The sequence below is a fragment of the Bufo bufo genome, chromosome 10 (assembly GCF_905171765.1).
Source record: "Bufo bufo chromosome 10, aBufBuf1.1, whole genome shotgun sequence".
NCBI classification, from domain to species: Eukaryota; Metazoa; Chordata; class Amphibia; order Anura; family Bufonidae; genus Bufo; species Bufo bufo.
This window is the reverse complement of record NC_053398.1, coordinates 94,962,499-94,984,140: the sequence shown is the minus strand read 5'-3', so window position 1 is coordinate 94,984,140 and position 21,642 is coordinate 94,962,499. Positions and strand designations below refer to the sequence as shown.

The window sequence follows — 21,642 nt, the reverse complement described above, 5'->3', positions numbered from 1 at the left end:
CCTGGGGCTATTCAGGGTAACTAGTGCCTAGGTTTACGGTGGATGAATATTCCCACCTTCAGGGTCTATTCATACTGACAGTAGTCAGGGCTAGGTTTATGGTTTCCTACATGGTGACCGTTTCCCTTTCCCTAGCCATGAGGCCTAATTTCTGGTCATTTTCCTTATGTTGTCATTCTATGTACCTCCCCCTACATTGTGACAATACCCTTAGGACGGTCTTGTTTCAGTACTACTAACACTACTTGGGAAGAGAGCACCTTAATCAGCGTGAAGAGACTTATAGGCCATACATGATCCTCTGGAACTTTGGGAAGAAAGGAATGCAAATGAGCTCTTAACAATCTCTGCCTCTAATGCCATCAGATGTAAGACAGCTATCCTATAAGTCAAATAGGCTTTGATTCATGACTCAGATATTAAATAAGCCAGCACCTCACCTTCAGACAGCTGTTTCGGGTGATTTCCCCTCATCAGTGCAGAGCAGATAGTACTGGCTTAAGTAGGAGAGAGGCCTAAGTCAGGATTTGGGGACTTAGGCCTCTCACCCAGTTAAAGGGAACCTGTCATCAACTTTATGCTGCCCATACTAACGGCAGCATAAAGTAGAGACAAATGAATTGATTTCAGCGGTCTGTCATTTCTAAGTTAAAAGTAAGTGGTTGCCGAGAACAAACATCACAATCATTGCCGATTAGGCCTGGAAAAGAGTCAAATCTACCTGAGAAGAGTCATGGTTATTCATGAATTCCTGTTGTCCATGCCCACCTGCTGATGATTGACAGTCTTCTACCTAGTTGTCTCCCTTGCTCTCTAGGATAGAACTTCCAATCATCAGCAGATGGGTGCGAGTGCAGGAGATTATGAATTCCCATGACTCTTGTCAAGTAGATTTGACTCTTTTCAAGGCCTGTGCTGCAATGATTATGATGCTGGTTCTCAGCAAGCACTTACTTTTAGCTCATGAGTGACACACCGCTGAAATCAGTATTTCTGTCACTAATTTATGCTGCCTTCAGTGAGGTCAGCATAAAATTGATGACAGGTTCCCTTTAAGCTAGTACTCTCTGCTCTGCAATCACCCCAAAACAGCTGTCTGCAGGTGCAGGTGAGATGCTGGCTTATTTAATATCCGAGTCATGTCTCAAGTCCTATTCAAACATTGACTTAAAGGGTAGCTGCCTTACATCTGGTGGCATTAGAGTCAAAGCTCATCTGCATCCCTTTCTACCAAGACTTTAGTAGTCACAGCAGGTTAGCAGGACACAGCAAAATCTCAGAAATGATACATTTCTATAGACTTTAAGTACAAGGTCTGACACAATCCATATATAATATCAAGTCTTTATTATATATCCTCATAAAATAGAAACAGAGCCATAAATTCATATAGTCTAAATCAAGCATGCCCAGCCTACGGCCCTCCAGCTGTTGTAAAACTACAACTCCCACAATGCCCTGCTGTAGGCTGATAGCTGTAGGCTGTTCGGGCATGCTGGGAGTTGTAGTTTTGCAACAGCTGGAGGGCCGCAGGTTGAGCATGCCTGGTCTAAATGATGCTTGCACTTTTCTAACACATTTGTTCTTCATAGCATAGCAAGTCACATTATGCTTGTGAATATGCATATGTGATATATTCGAAAAAACTTTTACAATTAAATTGCAGCTGAAACAATTCAAATGCTAAATACAGGTATAAATCAAGTCTAATTATTGATATATACTGCGCTAATGATGTTTAAACACATACAAATTAATCCTATGTTATATATTGTGCAATATTATTCAACACATAATACAATGTTCACACTGTTGTTACAACATATGTCAGTAGTAATACAATAAATTAATTTAATAGTTGAGACCACATGGATCTCTGATATTAAAGGGGTTGTCCGGTTAACGGTATTGATGACTTATCCTCAGGCAAGCAGGTAAACAGTGAAGAGAACGCAGCACTCATATGAACAGTCTCCTCAAAAAGCTGATTGCCAGGGGTGTCGGGAGTCGCACTGGAAACTGGACAACCTCTTTAAGTCACAATATTTAAAAGGGTTCTCTTCCATATAGAAGGTGATTTTAATAGTTTGCTTTGATTGACTTATTATCACTGGTATTAGGTGTTAAAGGGGTTATCCAATTAGTTTTTTACTCTTATATTTGGAGGATTTTTCTTTCCTTTCTATGGGTGGGCAGCAGCTGCATCTCCCAGGATGCATTGCAATTAGCTCTTGTTAACTGCTTCTTTCTCTGCACAAAAAAATAGTACTTCCCGTAAAGCTGAGGAGATACATATGGTCTTTAATGCCCCCATAATTTCTTTTCCCACTTTCTAGCGAGATATACCTATATATTTTTATGAACTTAGAAGCAAGGTTGAATAAACTCCTCATCTATGGGATAACTACATCAGCACTGAGAGGAGCAAATAGGAGCAGTAAAGCTAGTGAGCATGTAAGGCAGAGTGATCCGGCAGGCAGTTTCGTCGCCGGAACTGCCTGCCAGATCCGTCAAAACGTATGCCAACTGATGGCATTTGTAAGACTGATCAGGATCCTGATCCGTCTTACAAATGCATTGAAATGTCATCTGGAAAAACAGATCTGGCATTTATTTTTTTCACCTTTTTTTGGTCTGCGCATGCGGTTTTATCTCTGTCCTGATCAGTCAAAAAGACTGAACTGAAGACATCCTGATGCATCCTGAACGGATTGCTCTCTATTCAGAATGCATGGGGATAAAACTGATCAGTTATTTTCTGGTATAGAGCCCCTAGAATGGAACTCTATGCCGGAAAAGAAAAATGCTTTTGTGAAAGTACCCTTAGTCCACCATTGAATGCAGTGGAAGGTGAACCAGAAGGATAAATAGCACTACCAGAGAGAAAAATGAAATGTACTTACAAAAGAACCAACATTTATTGCATGTACTTTACACTGCAATAATGCTTCATTTGAAATTATGTATAAATCAATACTTTTCATAGGGTAACCCCTTTAACCACCTAACAGTTTTCGCCGAGCTCTGCTCTGACTTTGAGAATTAGGAGGTTAAGTAATCAGATCACGATCAGATACTGATGACGTTCTTTAATCAATGCTGTGACGTGATAGTTTGGAAACTGATGGAAACTAGTGTAAAGAAACACACAGTTGCTTCTTAGTTTAGATACAGGTGTAATATGTAAAGTGCATGTTACAGGATCTTCACTACAAAGCACATGGACGCACTGTTGATTTACAGTCTTGGAATGTTGTCTGTCTTTCCATTGATAAAGTTCTTTTCTCCCATGGATTAATCAGTATTTTAAAGCAACATTTTGCTTGATTTTTCCCAGTCACAAAACACAGAGTGTTGATGATGCTATTACTGATAGCTATGCACTCTACAATATAGTAAAGAGCAATAGCATACCTCTCTCGCAACAGCAGACTAGGGAAGAAATCTCTTACAATGGCATAACTATAAAATGGTGACCAACACAGAACATAAGCTAAAAGTACAGCAACCAACACCAGGACACTCTTTCTCCTAGCTTGTAATCGGCTCCGGAGCTGTTGTGTCTGTTCTCCAGGTAAGATCTTGAACCAAAGCTGATGACAGATGCGAATATAACAAATGCTCATAATAAACACAGGAATTACAAATTCTATAGCCAGCAGAAATAAAGAATAGGACTTATAATATAGAGCTCTATCAGCAGGCCAAATCTGGCCACAGAAAACCTTCCCTCCTGACTCACGTGGAGTATCAAACACAGTTTCCGTAGCAAAATAAGCTGTAGGGGCTGCAATCACAGTAGCAGATGACCAAATAAGAAATAAAACTCCACAGGCTTTCTGCAACTTCATACGTGGCTTCAATGGGTGCATAATTACAAGATATCTAGAAAAGAAAAAGATTTTTTTTCCTCTTAGGGTAAGTTTAACAATTTGCATAAAACATTACACAAAACCAGAGAGTTGAGTCACATAATTATGACCACCAGCTAATATCCAGTGTAATCGCCATGTTCAGCACAGAGAGCAGCTAGATGGGGTTGGAGTGACTCAATAAGGTCCTGGTAGGTCGTCACAGGTATCTGGAGCCACACTAACGGCAATGCATCCCACAGCTGCAGGAGGATGCATGGGGAAGGATCCACAGAGCGAACATGACGATCAAGGTGGTCCCACAGATGCTCAACTGGGTTCAAGTCTGGGGAATTAGAGGGCCAGGTAGTACTTGGAAGTATTGGTTATGCTCTTCCAACTAATGTTGGGACATTTCTAGCCATGTGACATGTCTGATTGCCTTGCTGGAAAATTTCATCTGCCTTAGTGAAGACAATCAGTATGCATTGATGTATGTGATCTGCAAGGATGGATTCATAAATTGGTTGAGAGTGCCTTCCACATGAATGAGTGGGCCCAGAAAGTGCAACAAAACATTCCCCTGAATATAACACTGCCACTACCAGTTTGTATTCTTCCAGCAATGGTTGCAGGATGTTTATTCTCTGAAATTTCTCACCTGACATGCCAACGTCCATCCGTTTATTAAAGCAGAAAACGTGATTCTTCAGAGAAGGCAACCATTTGCCAATCAGCGTAGGTCCAATTTTGATACTGCCGCCAAAATTGAAACCTTTTCTGTGGATGCAACTTCATTAGCAGAGGTGCAATGACCATCTGTCATACGCAGTAGGGTTCACTGAACTGTTGTTTTATACACTTGGCTGGTAGCTCCTGGTTCATTGTGGAGGTGAGCTGCTCTACTATAGCGTGTCGATCCGCCCTTGAGCACCTTTGTAGCCGATGTTTACCTCTCACAGTTTCCACATCGCTTATTCGCAATAGTGCCTTTTTGCAACTGTGATAAATTGGCCCTTTTACCCATGACAGCAACAATAGATATATGTGCAGACAGCCTATCACACACCTTATATACTCACCAGGCCAGCTCACCACACATGACTTCCTTCATGAGCTACGCTCCACCAACATTGACAGTAGGAAGTGGTCATAATAATGTGACTTGACTGTGTATTTGCTTCCCTGTTTAAACAGTAATATATATTGTGTAACCATTTGGCTCACCTGTCTATGGCTATGGCGAGAAGTGCATTCGTTGACACATAGAGAGAAAGCATCCTCAAATAGATGACTGAAGAGCAAATTATATGACCAAAGGCCCATGATTGCTCACGCACAACATAGTAGTCTATCTCGAAAGGGCAGCAGATAACAGCTACAAGAAGGTCAGAAACTGCTAAATTGGCAATCAGAATATTAGTCACATTTTGCATGTTCTTGTACATCACCAAGTTCAAGATGAAAAACAGGTTTCCTCCCCCACAGATCAGTATCACACAAACAAGAATCACACCAATAAACAGTCTGACCACAAAAAGGATGTTTTCACTTGGTTTTGCACCTTCTTCTTCAAGCAAGAAATAAATATCCTCCAGACTTTGATTCCATGAGTCTGCCATTGATATGGAACTTGATTTGTAGGTTTGTTCTCCAGCTTTTCCTTTCTCAATTTCTGCCTATGGAAACCGATGTACAACTTAGTTTGTGCAACAAGAACTACTACCATGTTAAAAGTCTAATTGCAAACACAAGGGTCTGTTGTCCCGTATGCTGCCCTCTCAAAGTGATAGACATTATTTCAGCGACCTGTCACATATATATGTACTTTTGATCCATTCAATGTCCTATTTATTTATTGTATTTTGATTAAATAACAACATTGTCGGCACAAGAAAGAAGAAAACACAGGCAAATATTAGCTCATGAAGGTCTTTGTAACTTTTGACTAAATTATGTGAGGGTACAGTTAAAGATCTATGTAAAACTAGTTATTCTGAATACAATAAATACAGCACTCAAATAAGCTAAACCATTATGTATTGCAGGCTAGAGCTAAAAATAAAGAAATATATATTGGTAATTTCTTTGCTAAGCATTTATACAAGTAACTACAATATAATAAAATATACAATTAAACACTTACCCACTGTGCGTGGATGTAGATCTGTAGAATGGTGCTGCTTCCTTATTCAGTATCTGTCTGCATCCCTTTCTGAGCTCTCATAATCTCAGGATCAGGAAGAAAAAAACTGTGGATCCCTGGAGGAGGTGCTGAAAGAAGAGAAGATACAGCTTAACTCTATCATGTTCAGATCTTGTTAGCTCTCTAGTTCCAAAGGAAATTTCACACAGCATGCGTAGTTACATGGGAAAATTAAGCTAAAAACTACCACAGATAAAACCATCCTTACATATACACTCCTCAAGTAATTTTGGGAATCATAGGATCGATACACATGTTAATGATATGGGAATTATAAAAAAATTCTGTTTATTCAGTATCGAGTATGAGCACCATTTGCATAAATACACACACACACACACCTTGGCATGCTATAAATGAGGTTATTAATGCTTGTCTGAGGAATGTTCTGCCGCAATGAATGCACTTGGGCACGCAAGTTATTAAAGGCTATGTATACCTTCGGAGGCAATTTTTTTGTATGATTGCATGTTACTCATTTTTGGCTAAAAATCTTTTTTTCAATTAGCCTTTATTAAAAATATTGAGCCATTCTGTCACAAAGGGTTAACAGTTTTTCTAACTGCGACTAGTACATCCATTTTGTGCCTCTCATCTAATAAACCTTATCTCAAAACTACTTCTCACATTCTGTCACAAAGGGTTAACTGTCTAGCTGTGTGAATTGTACTTTCTGCTGGTCATCTAAAAAACCCTTATCTGTAAACTAATGAGAGGTCATAAACACTTATTTAAGCCACATTCTTATTAGTAAGATAAGAACTGAGCTATAATGACTGTTTATAATGTCAGAGAGCAGAGATAAGGAGTCTGTCAGCTCCTGGTCAGACGGAAAAGACAGAAAATCCAAAGGGTGCTACTAGAACATGTCAGCTCTGTACAGAAAAAAGGATGCCATATTTTTAATAAAGACCAATTGAAAAAATATTTTTAGCTCAAAATAAGTATAATGCAATAATAAAAGAAATTTACCCCCAAAAGTGCACATAGCCTTTGAGATCTACTGCTGGCAGCTCCAATTGCTGACCAATGATTTTCCAGATGTGCTTCATGAGAGATAAGTCTGGAGATGCTGCAGGCCATGGTAAGCACGTTTAAGCGATGCAGGCTGCTCACAGTAGCACAAGCAACCTGTGATTTGGCATTGTTCTGTTGAAAAAGGGCTCCTGGAACACTTTGGAGAAATGGTCATACTTCTGGTTCCATGGCCAAATTAATATAAGACAAGCTGTTAGTGTACCTGAAATGAAAACTAGAGGTGTCTGCCTACCATACATTATGCCACACCATAATACTGGGAGAATGAGCAGTTTGACGTTCCCTTCTGAAGGCCCTTTCATGGCATTGCTGGTCCCCAGAACAGTCTCCGGCTACCGTTGCATCTGAGACAAGCAGGACTCATTTCTGTAGAGGATAGAGCTCCATTCCAGCTTCCATTGCCATCTTGCTATCGAAAATTATTGCCTTTGAGAGCAGTGCCATGAGTTCAATGGAACACCTGTAGCTGGATATTTGGCTTGTAGCCCAATGTTGTGAAAACGCCTTCTGATGGTTTGTGTAGACACTTCATCACCCTTGGTTTGGCTTGTGTAATCCAATTTCACTTGCAGTACAAAATGGATCAACAAGCACCATTCTTGTAATCAAACTATCTGCCCATGCAGAGGTTCACCTTTGTGCAATTCATGCTGTCATTCAAGTTCTTTGTTATTCTAATCACCGGGACACACAATGTTGAACAGTACCGACATCTCTGCCTAGGCATGTGGTGATCTGCTGTGGGATATTCTCAAATTCTGACCGGTAGGTGGGTTCCGAGGACCGGAGTTGAGAAACCCTGACTTAAGGGGTTCTCCAGTTTCATAAAAAATATTTAATCATCCTGCAATGATGCTGAGAAAAAAGGAAGAAGTGATGTGACATCAATAACAGGTATATGGGTCAAAAATATCCAGTGTTTGGGGTACCCCAAACACTGCATATTTTTGACCCATATACCTGTTATTGATGTCACGTCACTTCTTCCTTTTTCTCAGCATCATTGCATTCTGGCAGGATGTTTACATGCAGAACTTCCTGTATTCATCAACTTCCTGCAGTGGAAACCCAGCATGCTTTTCATAGGATTGCTCCACCTAGCTAACATGGAGAGGGGAGGTGTAGGAGGCATGACTAATGCAGATAGAACAGTGTGGCAGGCGGAGCAAGCCCTGTGAAACATTATAGAGTAAAGCATGGTGGGTTTGGTTAGAAAACCCAACAGGAAGCTGATGAAAACAGGAAGGACAGTACAGAGTAAAGGCTTATTCACACATCATTGTTTTGGTCAGTGATTTCCATCAGTGATTGTGAGCCAAAACCAGGATTGGAGCCTCCACAGATATAATTTCATTGACCCTCATATACTTACAGACACTCTACACGCATCATTGTCCCCAGTATCCTCCCTCTCCTGCCCTGATCTGGTTGTAAATCACTATAATGACACTCTAAGGCCTCTTTCACATGGGCGTTGCGGGAAAAGGTCCGGGTGCGTTGCGGGAACATGCACGATTTTTCTACGCGAGTGCATAACATTGTAATGCGTTTTGCACTCGCGTGACAAAAATCGCGCATGTTTGGTACCCAAACCCGAACTTCTTCACAGAAGTTCGGGCTTGGGATCGGTGTTCTATAGATTGTATTATTTTCCCTTATAACATGGTTATAAGGGAAAATAATAGCATTCGGAATACAGAATGCATAGTAAAATAGCGCTGGAGGGGTTAAAAAAAATAAAACAAAATTTGAACTCACCTTAATCCACTTGCTCGCGCAGCCCGGCATCTCTTCTGTCTTCATCTTAGCTGTGTGCAGGAAAAGGACCTGTGGTGACGTCACTCCGGTCATCACATGGTCTGTCACATGATCTTTTACCATGGTGATGGATCATGTGATGACCGGAGTGACGTCACCACAGGTTCTTTTCCCGCACACAGCTAAGATGAAGACAGAAGAGATGCCGGGCTGCGCGAGCAAGTGGATTAAGGTGAGTTAAATTATTTTTATAATTTTTTTTTACCCCTCCAGCGCTATTTTACTATGCATTCTGTATTCAGAATGCTATTATTTCCCTTATAACCATGTTATAAGGGAAAATAATAATGATCGGGTCTCCATCCCGATCGTCTCCTAGCAACCGTGCGTGAAAGTCGCACCGCATCCGCACTTGCTTGCGGATGCTTGCGATTTTCACGCAGCCCCATTCACTTCTATGGAGCCTGCGTTGCGTGAAAAACGCACAAAATAGAGCTTGCTGCGATTTTCACGCAACGCACAAGTGATGCATGAAAATCACCGCTCATGTGAACAGCCCCATAGAAATGAATAGGTCCTGATTCAGTGCGGGTACAATGCGTTCAACTCACGCATTGCACCCGCGCGGAATACTCGCCCGTGTGAAAGGGGCCTAAAAAGCACCCTGGACAAAGTAGCACCCCCTACCTTCAGAACTTCCAAGCACAGACCAAAGTAGCCTTGGCTTACACTGCAAACTCATTTTCTCCAGTGTTGCTCCAGGAGTGCTGAACATGGACAAAAACTCAAACACCAGAGAACTCCCTCCATTATAAATTCATACAAAGAACCTATAAAACTGCCCTCCACCTCGCCAAACAGACATACTTCACCACCCTAATTTTCTCACTGTCCAACAAAAAAAAAAAAAAACTTTGACATTTTCCACTCCCTCGTCAGTCCTAAAGTTCAGGCATCTATCATAGACCTCTCTGCTGAAGAACTGGTCGCCTACTTCACAGAGAAAACAGAAAACATCCGGCATGAAATCAGCTCCCAGCCAGTAAGTGGTATTGATCCCTTGCTGGCTCCACTTCTTCTCAGCAGATTTGGTTTCCAGTACCATCTCTTTGCTGATGACACCCAACTATCCCACAACATCACCTCTACTGTATTGCAGAACATCAATGACTGTCTCTTCACCGTCTCTAACATCATGTCTTCTCTCTATTTGAAACTGAATCTCTAAAAACTGAACTTCTTGTGTTCTCTCCATCAACCTACCCAAACCTGATATCTCTCTCTCAGTGTGAAACACCATCATCATCTCTAGGCCGCACGCCTGCTGTCTCGTTGTTACGTTTGACACTGATCTTTCCTTCACCCCCTATATTCAGTTTCTCGCGCCTGATCACATCGCCTGCACCTCAAAAACATCTCTAGAATCCGCCTCTTTCTCACTATGGAAACAACAAAAACTTTCATTGTTGCCCTGATCCATTGTCGCCTCAATTACTGTAACTCACTATTAATTGGCCTCCCCCTCACCAGACTCTCCCCTCTCCAGTAGAAGAAAAATATCCAGCACTTTCAATAAAATCCTTGTTACGCTTTATTTAATTTCCTAGCAAATAACTAATAAGGTCATAATCCTCTACCCAAGCTGTTGATGCGTTTCGAACACAGGTGTGTTTTTGATCTCTCCTCTCCAATCTATCCTTAATGCAGCAGCAAGGGTCACCTATCTGTCCAACCGCTACACCAATGCCTCCTCCCTGTGCCAGTCAGTGCACTGGTTTTCCATGCAGTATAGAATCCAAATTTAAACTTCTTGTTCTCACCCACAAAGCTCTCCACAGTGCTGCACCCCCCTACATCTCCTCCCTCATCTCTGTCTGCCACCCTTCCTGTGCTCTTCACTCTGTAAATGATTTACAACTGACATCCGCCATAATTCAAACCTCTCACTCCCGTCTCCAACACTTCTCCCGAGCTGCACCAGTTCTCTGGAATGCCTACTCCAAGAAATTAGATTAAATCACAATACACACAGTTTTAGGCACTCCCTAAAAACACAACTTTTTACTCCTCTCCATATATAACCCATTTATCCTTTCCTGAACCTGAACCTCCACCAAACATTCCATCGCATCCATGCACCCAGAAGCACTTCATATATCTGCTGGTAACTGGCTCATGCAGCTTTATATCTACTCCCCTATTTTCCCTAGATGGCTAGACCATTGCACAAAACAAGTACTTTTACCTTTTGTCACCCCTATCTCCTTATAGATTGTAAGCTCTTCCGAGCAGGGCCCTCATTCCTCCTATAATTATTGACTTGTCTGTTACTATGTTATTTGTGACTGTTTGTACATCAACCCCTGAACTGTAAAGCACTGCAGAATATGTTGGCTCTATATAAATAAAGATTATTATTATTCTAAGGTATGAGGGAAAGATCTGCGCCTGTTCTTTGTTTAAAGCCACACCTGGTTTTTGCTCACAATCACTTATGGAAATCACTGACCAAAATACTGACTTGTGAATGAGGCATAAAAGTCAAATTATAATTAAACAGTATTCAAAAGTGTATACAGGCACACCTGGCCTATTTACACCAGTGGACCATGCAGGGAATAATTGGGAATGAACCGTTGTTCCCATCTGTTAATTGTCTGCTCATTATAGAAAGTGAGAGCTGCATTTACATGCAAGAATCACCTCCACTGTATGGGGGTAAGCTATAACTATAGCATCTCCAGTTTTGAATAGCATCAGTAGTTATCACAAAAAAATGTACTGACCTGAGTGAGACATGTCTATAGGCAGTCTGAAACAGCCTCCATCTCACTCTCTGACACTGCCAAAGGGAGTATGTAGTGAAAAGCGCATTGGAGGGTAAGGTGAAGAACGTTTCAGGCTGCCTACTATTCAAAACTGTTTGGAGGTGCATACATACAGTAGCATGATTACTTAGTGTAGCTGGTGATGTCACATTTATGGTATCCAACACATTGTTATTCACGTCAGTGTACTGTAAGGAAATTATGTCTACATCCACACACGTTCACATATATATGTAATAATTCAGCCTTATATGCTTGTATTAAATATGCAGAGTTCTTCTTTAAAGAAAATATTTTATACTCTTATGACAGTAAAGTCTAGTAACACAAGCTAAACAGGAAATGAGGTCTAGCACCACGAGCTAAAAGGAAATGGCTGTCTGTAGCTTAAAACCGCATGGCTAGAAAGAGATATGCATGCTTTAGCAAAAAAGACCACATTTATGATAGAGGTACATAAAAAGAGAATTGCCGAATGCATGGCATCATAGCTGCAGAAACATATATATGTATATATATACCTTTTTACACATATATCTAACATATGCATTAAACATAGATTTTACATTAATACGGGTTATATATATAAACGTCTTGTATATTGACGTTCACCTGTGGTTTAGATAAAAAAACGTTTGCTCAGATAAATGTTGATACAAGATGGTACAAGATAAACAAAGATAATTCCGAGAAATATTTGAACAAAGCTGAAATCAACAAAATTGTGGTTAGATATCTGAGTTCTAAGAATTATAAATGCGTCACATATGTACCTTGTTTTTACGAAATTATCATGACTTTTTCGTTACCTGATTGGATTAAGCTTAGAGGAGGTATATGATAATCTTGTGGTTTGTATGGTAATCTTGTGGTTTGTATCTATAAATTGTCTGCGATGTCAAAATAAAGTAACAACCATTTTAAACCTATCAACGTGTATTGGTCTTCAGTGGTTGCCCGGCCGGAGGTTCACCCACAGACAAACCAGGCGCGCTTTCAATTGGTAGCAGAGGATGGTTCACTGACTATCCAGGTGAGTAATTATTCCTGCCACTATTTATGTTGGTTGGAATGTTTCTCTCCTGGATACGGTGGATGTCTGATGTATACTGGATGGCAGGTTAGTGGCAGGTTAGTTAGTGTTCATAGGACTGTGGGACAGACACGAGGCAGCACTCAGTGTTCTGCGTATCCTGATAGGAGCGGCGTCTCCTATAGGCACAGTGGTTGGCAGGGGATGTTGTTCCAGGAACATACATCATATTGATGGCAGGGAATTTTTCGAATGCAGAACTAGTCTCTTCGAACGTTGGCAGGGATTTTTCAAATGGGATTAGTCTCTCATTTGACGGTTTATTGAGTTAAAGGATAACTCTGGATTTATGTGAAACAAGGTACCCGGAATATATGTATAAGGAAAAGGAATACATATGGAAAAAAAGGTGAGGGAAACGCATACATCTGAATGCAGATGTTGGTTTCTAACTCACTAGGATTGTCTGTGGAGTGAATTGTTTATTGAACATAACTGTACAGTTAAAACTTGGAAAGTGACATTGATTACTGCAGTCTATTAAGTTCGTAAATGGTGTTGTCCATATAAGATATTTTACACGTGTTATAAGAATATTGTGCTAGTGGAAAATCTGATTGTGCTGGCTTAATTGATTCTCAACATAACAGTACTAACACAATTACTTTCTGCTATTTGCTGCTATTTCCACTTCATTGTTTGCTGCTTGAAAATATATATATAGAGTTCATTGTCGATTTCATTAAACATTATGGGTAACGGCGCGGGAAAGGATCTGGATGGTGAGCCAGAGACCAAACCCACACCGTTACATTTTGTATCAGGCACCTGTGGGATTAGTGTAACTGATCCATTTTGGGTAAATATCTGTGACCGCAGTCAGCAACTGTGTATTACGCAGATCAGCGATGTAGGTCCTTTTGGGAGGAGGTTAAAAAATGGTGGGGCTGCACCCAAAATATAACTATCCCGTTGGTGCCTGGGATGAAGATTATATGAAAACATGTTTTAAAAAAATGGGAGAAGGCATTAAAAGAGTACAGAAAGAGATTTCCACCAACCCATCACATATACTTAAAACAGAACAGGGGGACAATTAGTAAAATGGAAGAAGTTCCATGGTCAGAAATTCTGCCCTCCTTGTCAGAAAAGCCACCGGCATATGACGTGACGGTATCAGAACCACAAAAGACAATACTTCCAGCTGTCTCTACAGAAGACATGCTACAAGACCCTTATGATAAGGTCCCCTGTCCAAAACAAGCAACCGCACCAGAATTATTATTATTTTCTGGTGAGAATCAAAAGAGAACCGGACTGTACCCGGATTTGGGGGATAGAGATTCCCTTTTGAGTACTGCAGTTATAGTGGCAGCAGCACTTATGGAACAAGCAGATGTGACTCCACAAGTCAAACAGGCTAAGGAAAAAAGAATTGAATATAGAGAAAGCATGGACATTTATGTACATGAGTTGATTCAACTGAGGGATAAACTAAAGACAGACATAGTCTACATTAAACAACTTCCCCTTCAGGATGTCTTTCCCGTAATATATGATCACGAGGACCCAGATGATACTGACCTTCCTAGTGAGCAACAGATAGATGAATTAAAGGGCATTTTGGGAGGAGAGTGTGGCAGAACCAGAGCTGTAACTAACAAAAAAAAAACAGCTGCTGACCGAGATAGAAAAATTAAGACAGGAGTACTGGAGGGTGAAGAAGGACTGGGAAACCAGGGCTCAGGAAGAGTACGGTAGGAGGATAACAGGAATTGAAACACAGATAGAAGCGGACAGTTTAGAACATGGAATTCCCCTGGCAACCTCCAGTCCTAGAATACCTGGAGTAATCCAACCCCTAACAGATGAATTTTCCAAACTCACTCTAATACCTGAGGAAGGCGATAGGGAAGGCACACAACTGCGGCTTCCCATGATTACTGTGGGTAGCACTGAAGTCCATATCCCTCTTCCTTTAGGATTAATGAAGGAACTGAAAGATATGTGCCCCAATCCAAAAAAGGACCCTAGAGCAGCAGCTATGTTTCTGCAGAAGTATACCACAGGGAGCCATTTAACTTTAGAGGATATTCAGATAATACTCTCAGCCATAGACCCAGACACCGGCTCCCAAATCGATCCAGAAAAGATAATGAGGGCATCAGAAAAAGAAGTTAGGGAGGTAGGAGAGATGAAGATAGGAGAGAATACAGAGGGAGAGGCGCCTCTGACTACCGAGAGGGGCCCAGACAACAGGAAAGACAGCAAGAAATGACAAGAAGACAACCCCAGGGAGATCGTATTAACATACACTGGCCAGCACAGGATGGGGGGAGTAGACAACCCAATTTGCAATCAGACTTACAGAGGTGGTCTGAGCATGAACAGTACCCGTCCCCACGGGGGAACAATTACTATTAGGGGTGCCCAGAACGAGTCCCATCCTTCATCATGCATTTTGTTCCAACTGATTGGCAAGTCTTACCACAAGTAATACTGCAAATTGATGGTATTAAAATTAATTTGCTGCTTGACACCGGAGCAACGACTTCAAGTGTAAACAAAATAGACTTCATTAATGATAAATGCACCGAAGGAAGTTCTATGGGTATAAATGGGACGACAGTGATACATAAGGTGACAGCACCGCTCCCGGTTTGTACTCTTACGGGGGAACTAGTGACGCACATGTCTTTTGCAGTCCTACTAGAGTGCCCCGTTTGCCTATTAGGAAGGGATTTAATGGCAGCATTACAGATTTCATTAGTCTTTGACAAAAAAGGAAGACTGACAGCAACCTCAATGAAATGTGACCTGACAAACCCAAAGAGACGTGACATGAATGGGTTCTTTTTAAGCATACCAATGTCCCTGGAAAATCATCCAATCTGGGCAAAATGTAAAGACTCAGTAGGAAGGATTAACTGTGAGCCCTACCGGCCCTGTTTGAAGGAGGGGGTCATGCCAACCTTTCAAAAACAATACCCATTGAGTGAGGAAAATAAATCCTGTAAAAAAGGCTAATGGCACATGGAGGCTGGTACAGGATCTAAGGAAGGTAAACAAGGCAATTATCCCACTTCCCCCCTTAGTGGCAGATCTTACAGCTGTGTTTGGGGCCATTCCTGCGGGATCCAGATACTACACTGTAGTTGACCTCAGTAATGCGTTCTTTTCCATACCAGTGGCTTGGGATGCACAAAATCTTTTTGCTTTTCAGTGGGCTGATAATGGTCAGGTGACTTGGACCCGTCTCCCACAAGGTTTTGGGGATAGCCCAGCAGCCTTTTCTATTGTATTAAAGGCTACATTGGAAGATTGGGAACCAAAGAGGGGATCCACCTTAATACAGTACACAGACGACCTTTTACTCTCCAATTCGGAGTTAGAAGCCTGCGAAATAGATTCACGGAGTTTATTAGACCACTTGGCAAGCAAAGGACACCTGGCCTCGAAGAAGAAAATCCAATATGCAAGTACCCAGGTAGAGTATCTGGGGTGCATAATAGAGGCAGGAGAGAGAAAGATCTCACCCGCTAGAGTCAAGGCAGTGACCTCCCTAAGCAGGCCGAGGGACAAAGCTACAATGCTGTCCTTTCTAGGGTCAATAGTGTATTGTAGGCAGTGGATTCCCGATTGCTCCCATTGGGATTCAATCCTAAGAAAAACTACACTCACAGAAGCACCAAAGGTAGTGGAGTGGACAGAGGACAGAGTAGAAGCCTTTGAGAGATTGATTCGGTCCCTGACCCAAGCCCCAGCCTTGGCCCTGGCAGATTATGGAAAGCCATTCCAATTATACTGCGTGGTATCAGGAGAAACCTATGCAGCGGTTTTGACACAAACACATGGGGGGAAAAACAGGCCAGTTTCATACCCATCGAGAAAATTACCTCCTGTGGTTCTATGAATGCCTCACTGTCTCCAAGCACTAGCAGCCGCGGCTATGTCAGTAAAGGATGCTACTAAGATAGTACATGGAAATACAATGGAACTTTTCACCACTCATACAGTCTTGTCCCTCCTTCAAAACATGACCACACAACACATGACAGCTCAGAGACTGTCCGGATATGAGACCATATTACTCAGTACGGCAAAACCTGTTGATAAAGACATGTCCAGACACCTCACCAGTGATAAGATTTTTGCATACACTTTTGAGACTTAAGCGTGAAGGTTCTGACGAACAAGTAGACCCAATACCTGAACACAGATGTGATGAAATAATCTTGTCATGCACAACACCTAGGGAGGATTTAAAGGACACACCACAGACTGACAGTATAGATGTTTTTGTGGATGGATCATGCACGAGACCAGATGACAGGACATACCAAACAGGTTACGCAGTAGTCATGCTCCCAAATCAAGTGATAGAAGCTGAACCAATTGTCACAACTTCGGCACAACAAGCTGAGTTGGTAGCGCTCACAAGAGCCTGTGAAATATTCGCAGGACACAAAGTGAATATTTATACTGATAGTAGCTATGCATTTGGAACAGTGCATGATTATGCATTAATATGGAAAAATAGGGGGTATATCTCAGCAGACGGGAAGAAGGTAGCGAATCAGAAATACATAGATCACTTGCTACATGCAATTCAATTACCAGAAGCCATAAGTGTGATAAAAGTGAAAGGACACTCTGCAAAAGGAGATTATCAAGCTATGGGAAACAACCTAGCAGACAGAGCAGCAAAAATGGCAGCCAAGAGAGACACGAGAAGGGAAAATAAGTTATTATTCATGACAGACTTTGAAAGTGAAAACTGGGAGTCAGTAGTATATCAACTTCAGAAACAGTCTACCAGTGAGGACATCAAGTACTGGAGATCTCAGGGACTGCAGACGACAGGTACAGGTATGTGGACAAAAGATCGGATATTGGGAGTTCCTACTGCATCAGCACCGCTCCTAATATCTTATCTTCATGGTCCTGGACATTTAGGAAAACAGTACATCTCAGAACATTACAAGTCACTGTTCTGTACACACCAATTACAGAGATTGATAGACGATCTGGTCGACTCATGCATGACTTGTGCACAGAATAATGTTCAAGGAAAAGCACACGGAAGACATGGGAATCTACCACACCCTACAGGCCCTCTGCAAGATTTGCAGATAGATTACACACACATGCCAAAGCAACCCGGGAATATAAGATATCTGCTTGTCATAGTCTGTAGGTTCTCCGGATGGTGTGTAGCCATACCTACTTCAGGAGAAACAGCTGGTGTGACAGCTAGGGCATTGATAAATCAATGGATTTCGCTGTATGGACTCCCTCGGGTAATTCATTCAGATCAGGGACCTGCTTTCCAGTCCAAACTAATACAAGAACTGACAAAGATTTTGGGTTTCCAGTGGAAACTCAATATAGTCTACCACCCCCAAAGCGCAGGAGTAGTGGAAAGAATGAACAGAACCATTAAAGATAGGTTAAAAAAAGGCTACTTCAGGAACATTGAAAGATTGGCTGAAATTTCTACCCCCCATTCTCTACCAAATAAGAACGACACCAAATAAACAAACAGGGTTGTCACCTTATGAAGTGTTATTCGGTCGACCCCCTAATACCCGTGAGGAACCAGATACTGACAGTAACATTTTTGCCTTGCAGGAACAGTGCATGAAACACTTGGTAGGTATACTCTCAGAAAATTATGATAAGGTTGCTGTCACCTTTCCTCCTCTTTCCACAGATCCAACTCATCCATTCTTGCCCGGAGACAAAGTTCTGGTGAAACAACTAGCTGCCCGCCACAAGACTGGTCCAATTTACCAAGGTCCATTTGAGGTTCTAAGAGTGGCTCGAACGGCTGTCCTTACTGACCAGAGTCCACAGTGGATACACGCCAGCCGGCTCAAGAAGACGCCAGAAGGAGTCCTCAAGAAATTCCCCGGACAAACATGAGTCCTTCGGACAAGATGCCTTCAAAGGAAATGACTTTGATCATACCCCCAAGCCTGCAAAGTAGATATGAGCGATGGCTAAGAGGCTATCCAAAACCACTTTGTCCAGAGGATCCAAAGACTATGCAGGACTTGTATGAGGAAGAATTTATGTTCAGGGAGTATACCAATGAACTAGAGACTGAGGACTTGAAAGATCAAAACTTTCCTGAACCGTTTAGTAAGCAGATGATTCAGAGAATGAAACTGTGAATATGTCACCCTTAAAAAGGGAAGTACCCTGAGAAAGATACAGAGAACTGGTGTGTGGTATAAGGAGTGATCATATGGAATGGGAATTCCATATGATCAAAGAGGGGATTGTAAGGAAATTATGTCTACATCCACACACGTTCACATATATATGTAATAATTCAGCCTTATATGCTTGTATTAAATATGCAGAGTTCTTCTTTAAAGAAAATATTTTATACTCTTATGACAGTAAAGTCTAGTAACACAAGCTAAACAGGAAATGAGGTCTAGCACCACGAGCTAAAAGGAAATGGCTGTCTGTAGCTTAAAACCGCATGGCTAGAAAGAGATATGCATGCTTTAGCAAAAAAGACCACATTTATGATAGAGGTACATAAAAAGAGAATTGCCGAATGCATGGCATCATAGCTGCAGAAACATATATATGTATATATATACCTTTTTACACATATATCTAACATATGCATTAAACATAGATTTTACATTAATACGGGTTATATATATAAACGTCTTGTATATTGACGTTCACCTGTGGTTTAGATAAAAAAACGTTTGCTCAGATAAATGTTGATACAAGATGGTACAAGATAAACAAAGATAATTCCGAGAAATATTTGAACAAAGCTGAAATCAACAAAATTGTGGTTAGATATCTGAGTTCTAAGAATTATAAATGCGTCACATATGTACCTTGTTTTTACGAAATTATCATGACTTTTTCGTTACCTGATTGGATTAAGCTTAGAGGAGGTATATGATAATCTTGTGGTTTGTATGGTAATCTTGTGGTTTGTATCTATAAATTGTCTGCGATGTCAAAATAAAGTAACAACCATTTTAAACCTATCAACGTGTATTGGTCTTCAGTGGTTGCCCGGCCGGAGGTTCACCCACAGACAAACCAGGCGCGCTTTCATGTACACCAATTTATTTTTCCATTATATTTGGGTTTGAACTCTCTAAATATGGTTTTACTTACTCTGTATGGACCAGGACACATACTAAGGAAAGACTGAAGGGGGGATTTATCAAGTCCCACACTCCAGAATTCTGGCGTGAAAAAGTCACAACTGGGGGCCTTGTGACTTTTTGGGGTCTTGTACAAAAATGTTGCGATTTTTTGAGCACTTTGCCTTCCAGTGCCGCCTACAGAAATGCAGTGAAAATTTGGACACGGTTTCAGAGATCACTTTTGTGTTACAATTATGAAGTGTGACTTTAAAAAAAGTTGCAACTCCATGCCAGGCATCCTCCAGGTGTAGTTTCACTGAAATAGGTGCAACTAGATTGTGAGCCCCATTGGGGACAGTGTGATGTTAATGTCTACTTAAATTGTAATCACCATTGGGGACAGTGGGATGCTAATGTCTGTAAAGCGCTCTGGAATATAGTATATAAGTGCATAAAAATAAAAAATAAAATAAATAAACTGCATTGCACTTGTGCCAAAATTAGTATTATCATGCACCATAATCATCATAACTTTGGTACAAATACGCATAGCAACTCGAATCTAAAACCTAACCTCAAATACACCTACAATGATAAATTCCTCCTGAGTCTTCTATATATATTTTTTTATTTTATTTTATTTTTTTAATTCACTCCTGGCTTTGGTTTCAAATAACCTGAATGTGAAAACCCAGACATTTTTATAAAAAAGTTCTAAATATTAATGTTGGATATAAGACTAAACACAGAACAGCTGAGCCTCGACAAGATCTGATTAGGAAAACTGGAGAGTGATACCTGATCAGGATGCAGGACAGAGCAGCACCGTCTATGTACAACACAGTAATACCATGCAATGATTAGAAGAACAAATAGTGCTGGATTCTAAATAATAGGTTTTATTTGTTCGCATACAGTAAACAAAACCCTGACATCAACTAAATGTTCACAGAATAGATTGTTGTAATTTGGGACAAATCAGCAATGAAGACTTTATCAACTGAAGCATCCTGCCTACATGTATTCTTTAAACTAGTATAAGGAATAGCATATACTGGGGCACATTTGTTTCCCTTTGAATAGTGTGGGGATTTGCTCTGGTAGACAGGGTGTGCGGACGCAGTGCAGAGGCAAATAAGCAGTTCTTAAATCAGACTTCCGTGTTTATTCACACATAAAGCAAAAACAAAACGTCACTTTGCAGTCTTGGTGTTAGTTCACACACAATGGGGGGCCCGTTTTCCTTACAGATGGGTCTCAGCCCTCTAGCACGGTACAAGCCTCAGGTCCCAGCACACACACCTCCTGAGCTCCACTGTCAGACTGAGGTAATCCTCCTGACCTGGCAGTGCTGGCTGGTTTTTAGGCCTGGCAAAATCCGGCCTGGAAAATGGGAAGTAGTCACCCACCCAGCACTTTGACTACTCCCAATAAGAGCTGTCCCGGATCAGCTATACAACCATACTAAGTATTAAGGTGTCAAACAGCAACTGCTGCTGACACATAAAAACCGTCTCTTACTCCACCGAGGACAGGAACCTCGGTGACACGTACCTATCATCCACGATGAAACCTTGTACCTTCTTACATACCTCCTCCCTTTGTTCAACCCTGAGGGGGTGAACACATGCCATACAGTATACTCAGGACAGGGCATCCGCGTTTCCCTGCAACCGGCCTGCCCTATGTTCTATGGAGAACTTAAAGTTTTGTAAGGACAGGAACCACCCGGTGGAATGTTGTCCCCAACAAATAATAGCGGAGAGACTTGAGTGCCCACTTGATAGCCAGGCACTCT

The 21,642-nt window shown here is 41.3% G+C and overlaps 1 protein-coding gene and 1 long non-coding RNA gene across 2 annotated transcripts; one reads left to right on the top strand and one right to left on the bottom strand.

Moving 5' to 3' along the window:
• Positions 1-3,209: 3,209 nt before the first annotated feature.
• Positions 3,210-7,140, bottom strand: LOC120980065 (prokineticin receptor 1-like). Its single transcript, XM_040408934.1, has 3 exons — positions 7,030-7,140; positions 5,079-5,530; positions 3,210-3,885 (listed from the first exon to the last, which is right to left on the bottom strand). Exons 1-3 carry the CDS (start codon positions 7,138-7,140, stop codon positions 3,210-3,212), a joined length of 1,239 nt encoding a protein of 412 aa, XP_040264868.1.
• Positions 7,141-12,675: 5,535 nt separating this feature from the next.
• On the top strand, positions 12,676-18,870 carry LOC120980753. The gene is made up of 2 exons (XR_005774570.1): positions 12,676-12,801; positions 18,428-18,870. It is a non-coding gene; the product is annotated as an uncharacterized LOC120980753 (long non-coding RNA).
• The last annotated feature ends 2,772 nt before the right edge of the window (positions 18,871-21,642 follow it).

Coding starts and splice junctions, on each gene's coding strand:
- LOC120980065 (XM_040408934.1), bottom strand. CDS start 7,140: ATGGCCTGCAGCATCTCCAGACTTATCTCTCATGAAGCACATCTGGAA. Junction 5,531..7,029: donor GGCTATGTGCACTTTTGGGG/GTAAATTTCTTT, acceptor CGGTTTCCATAG/GCAGAAATTGAGAAAGGAAA. Junction 3,886..5,078: donor CTCGCCATAGCCATAGACAG/GTGAGCCAAATG, acceptor TTTCTTTTCTAG/ATATCTTGTAATTATGCACC.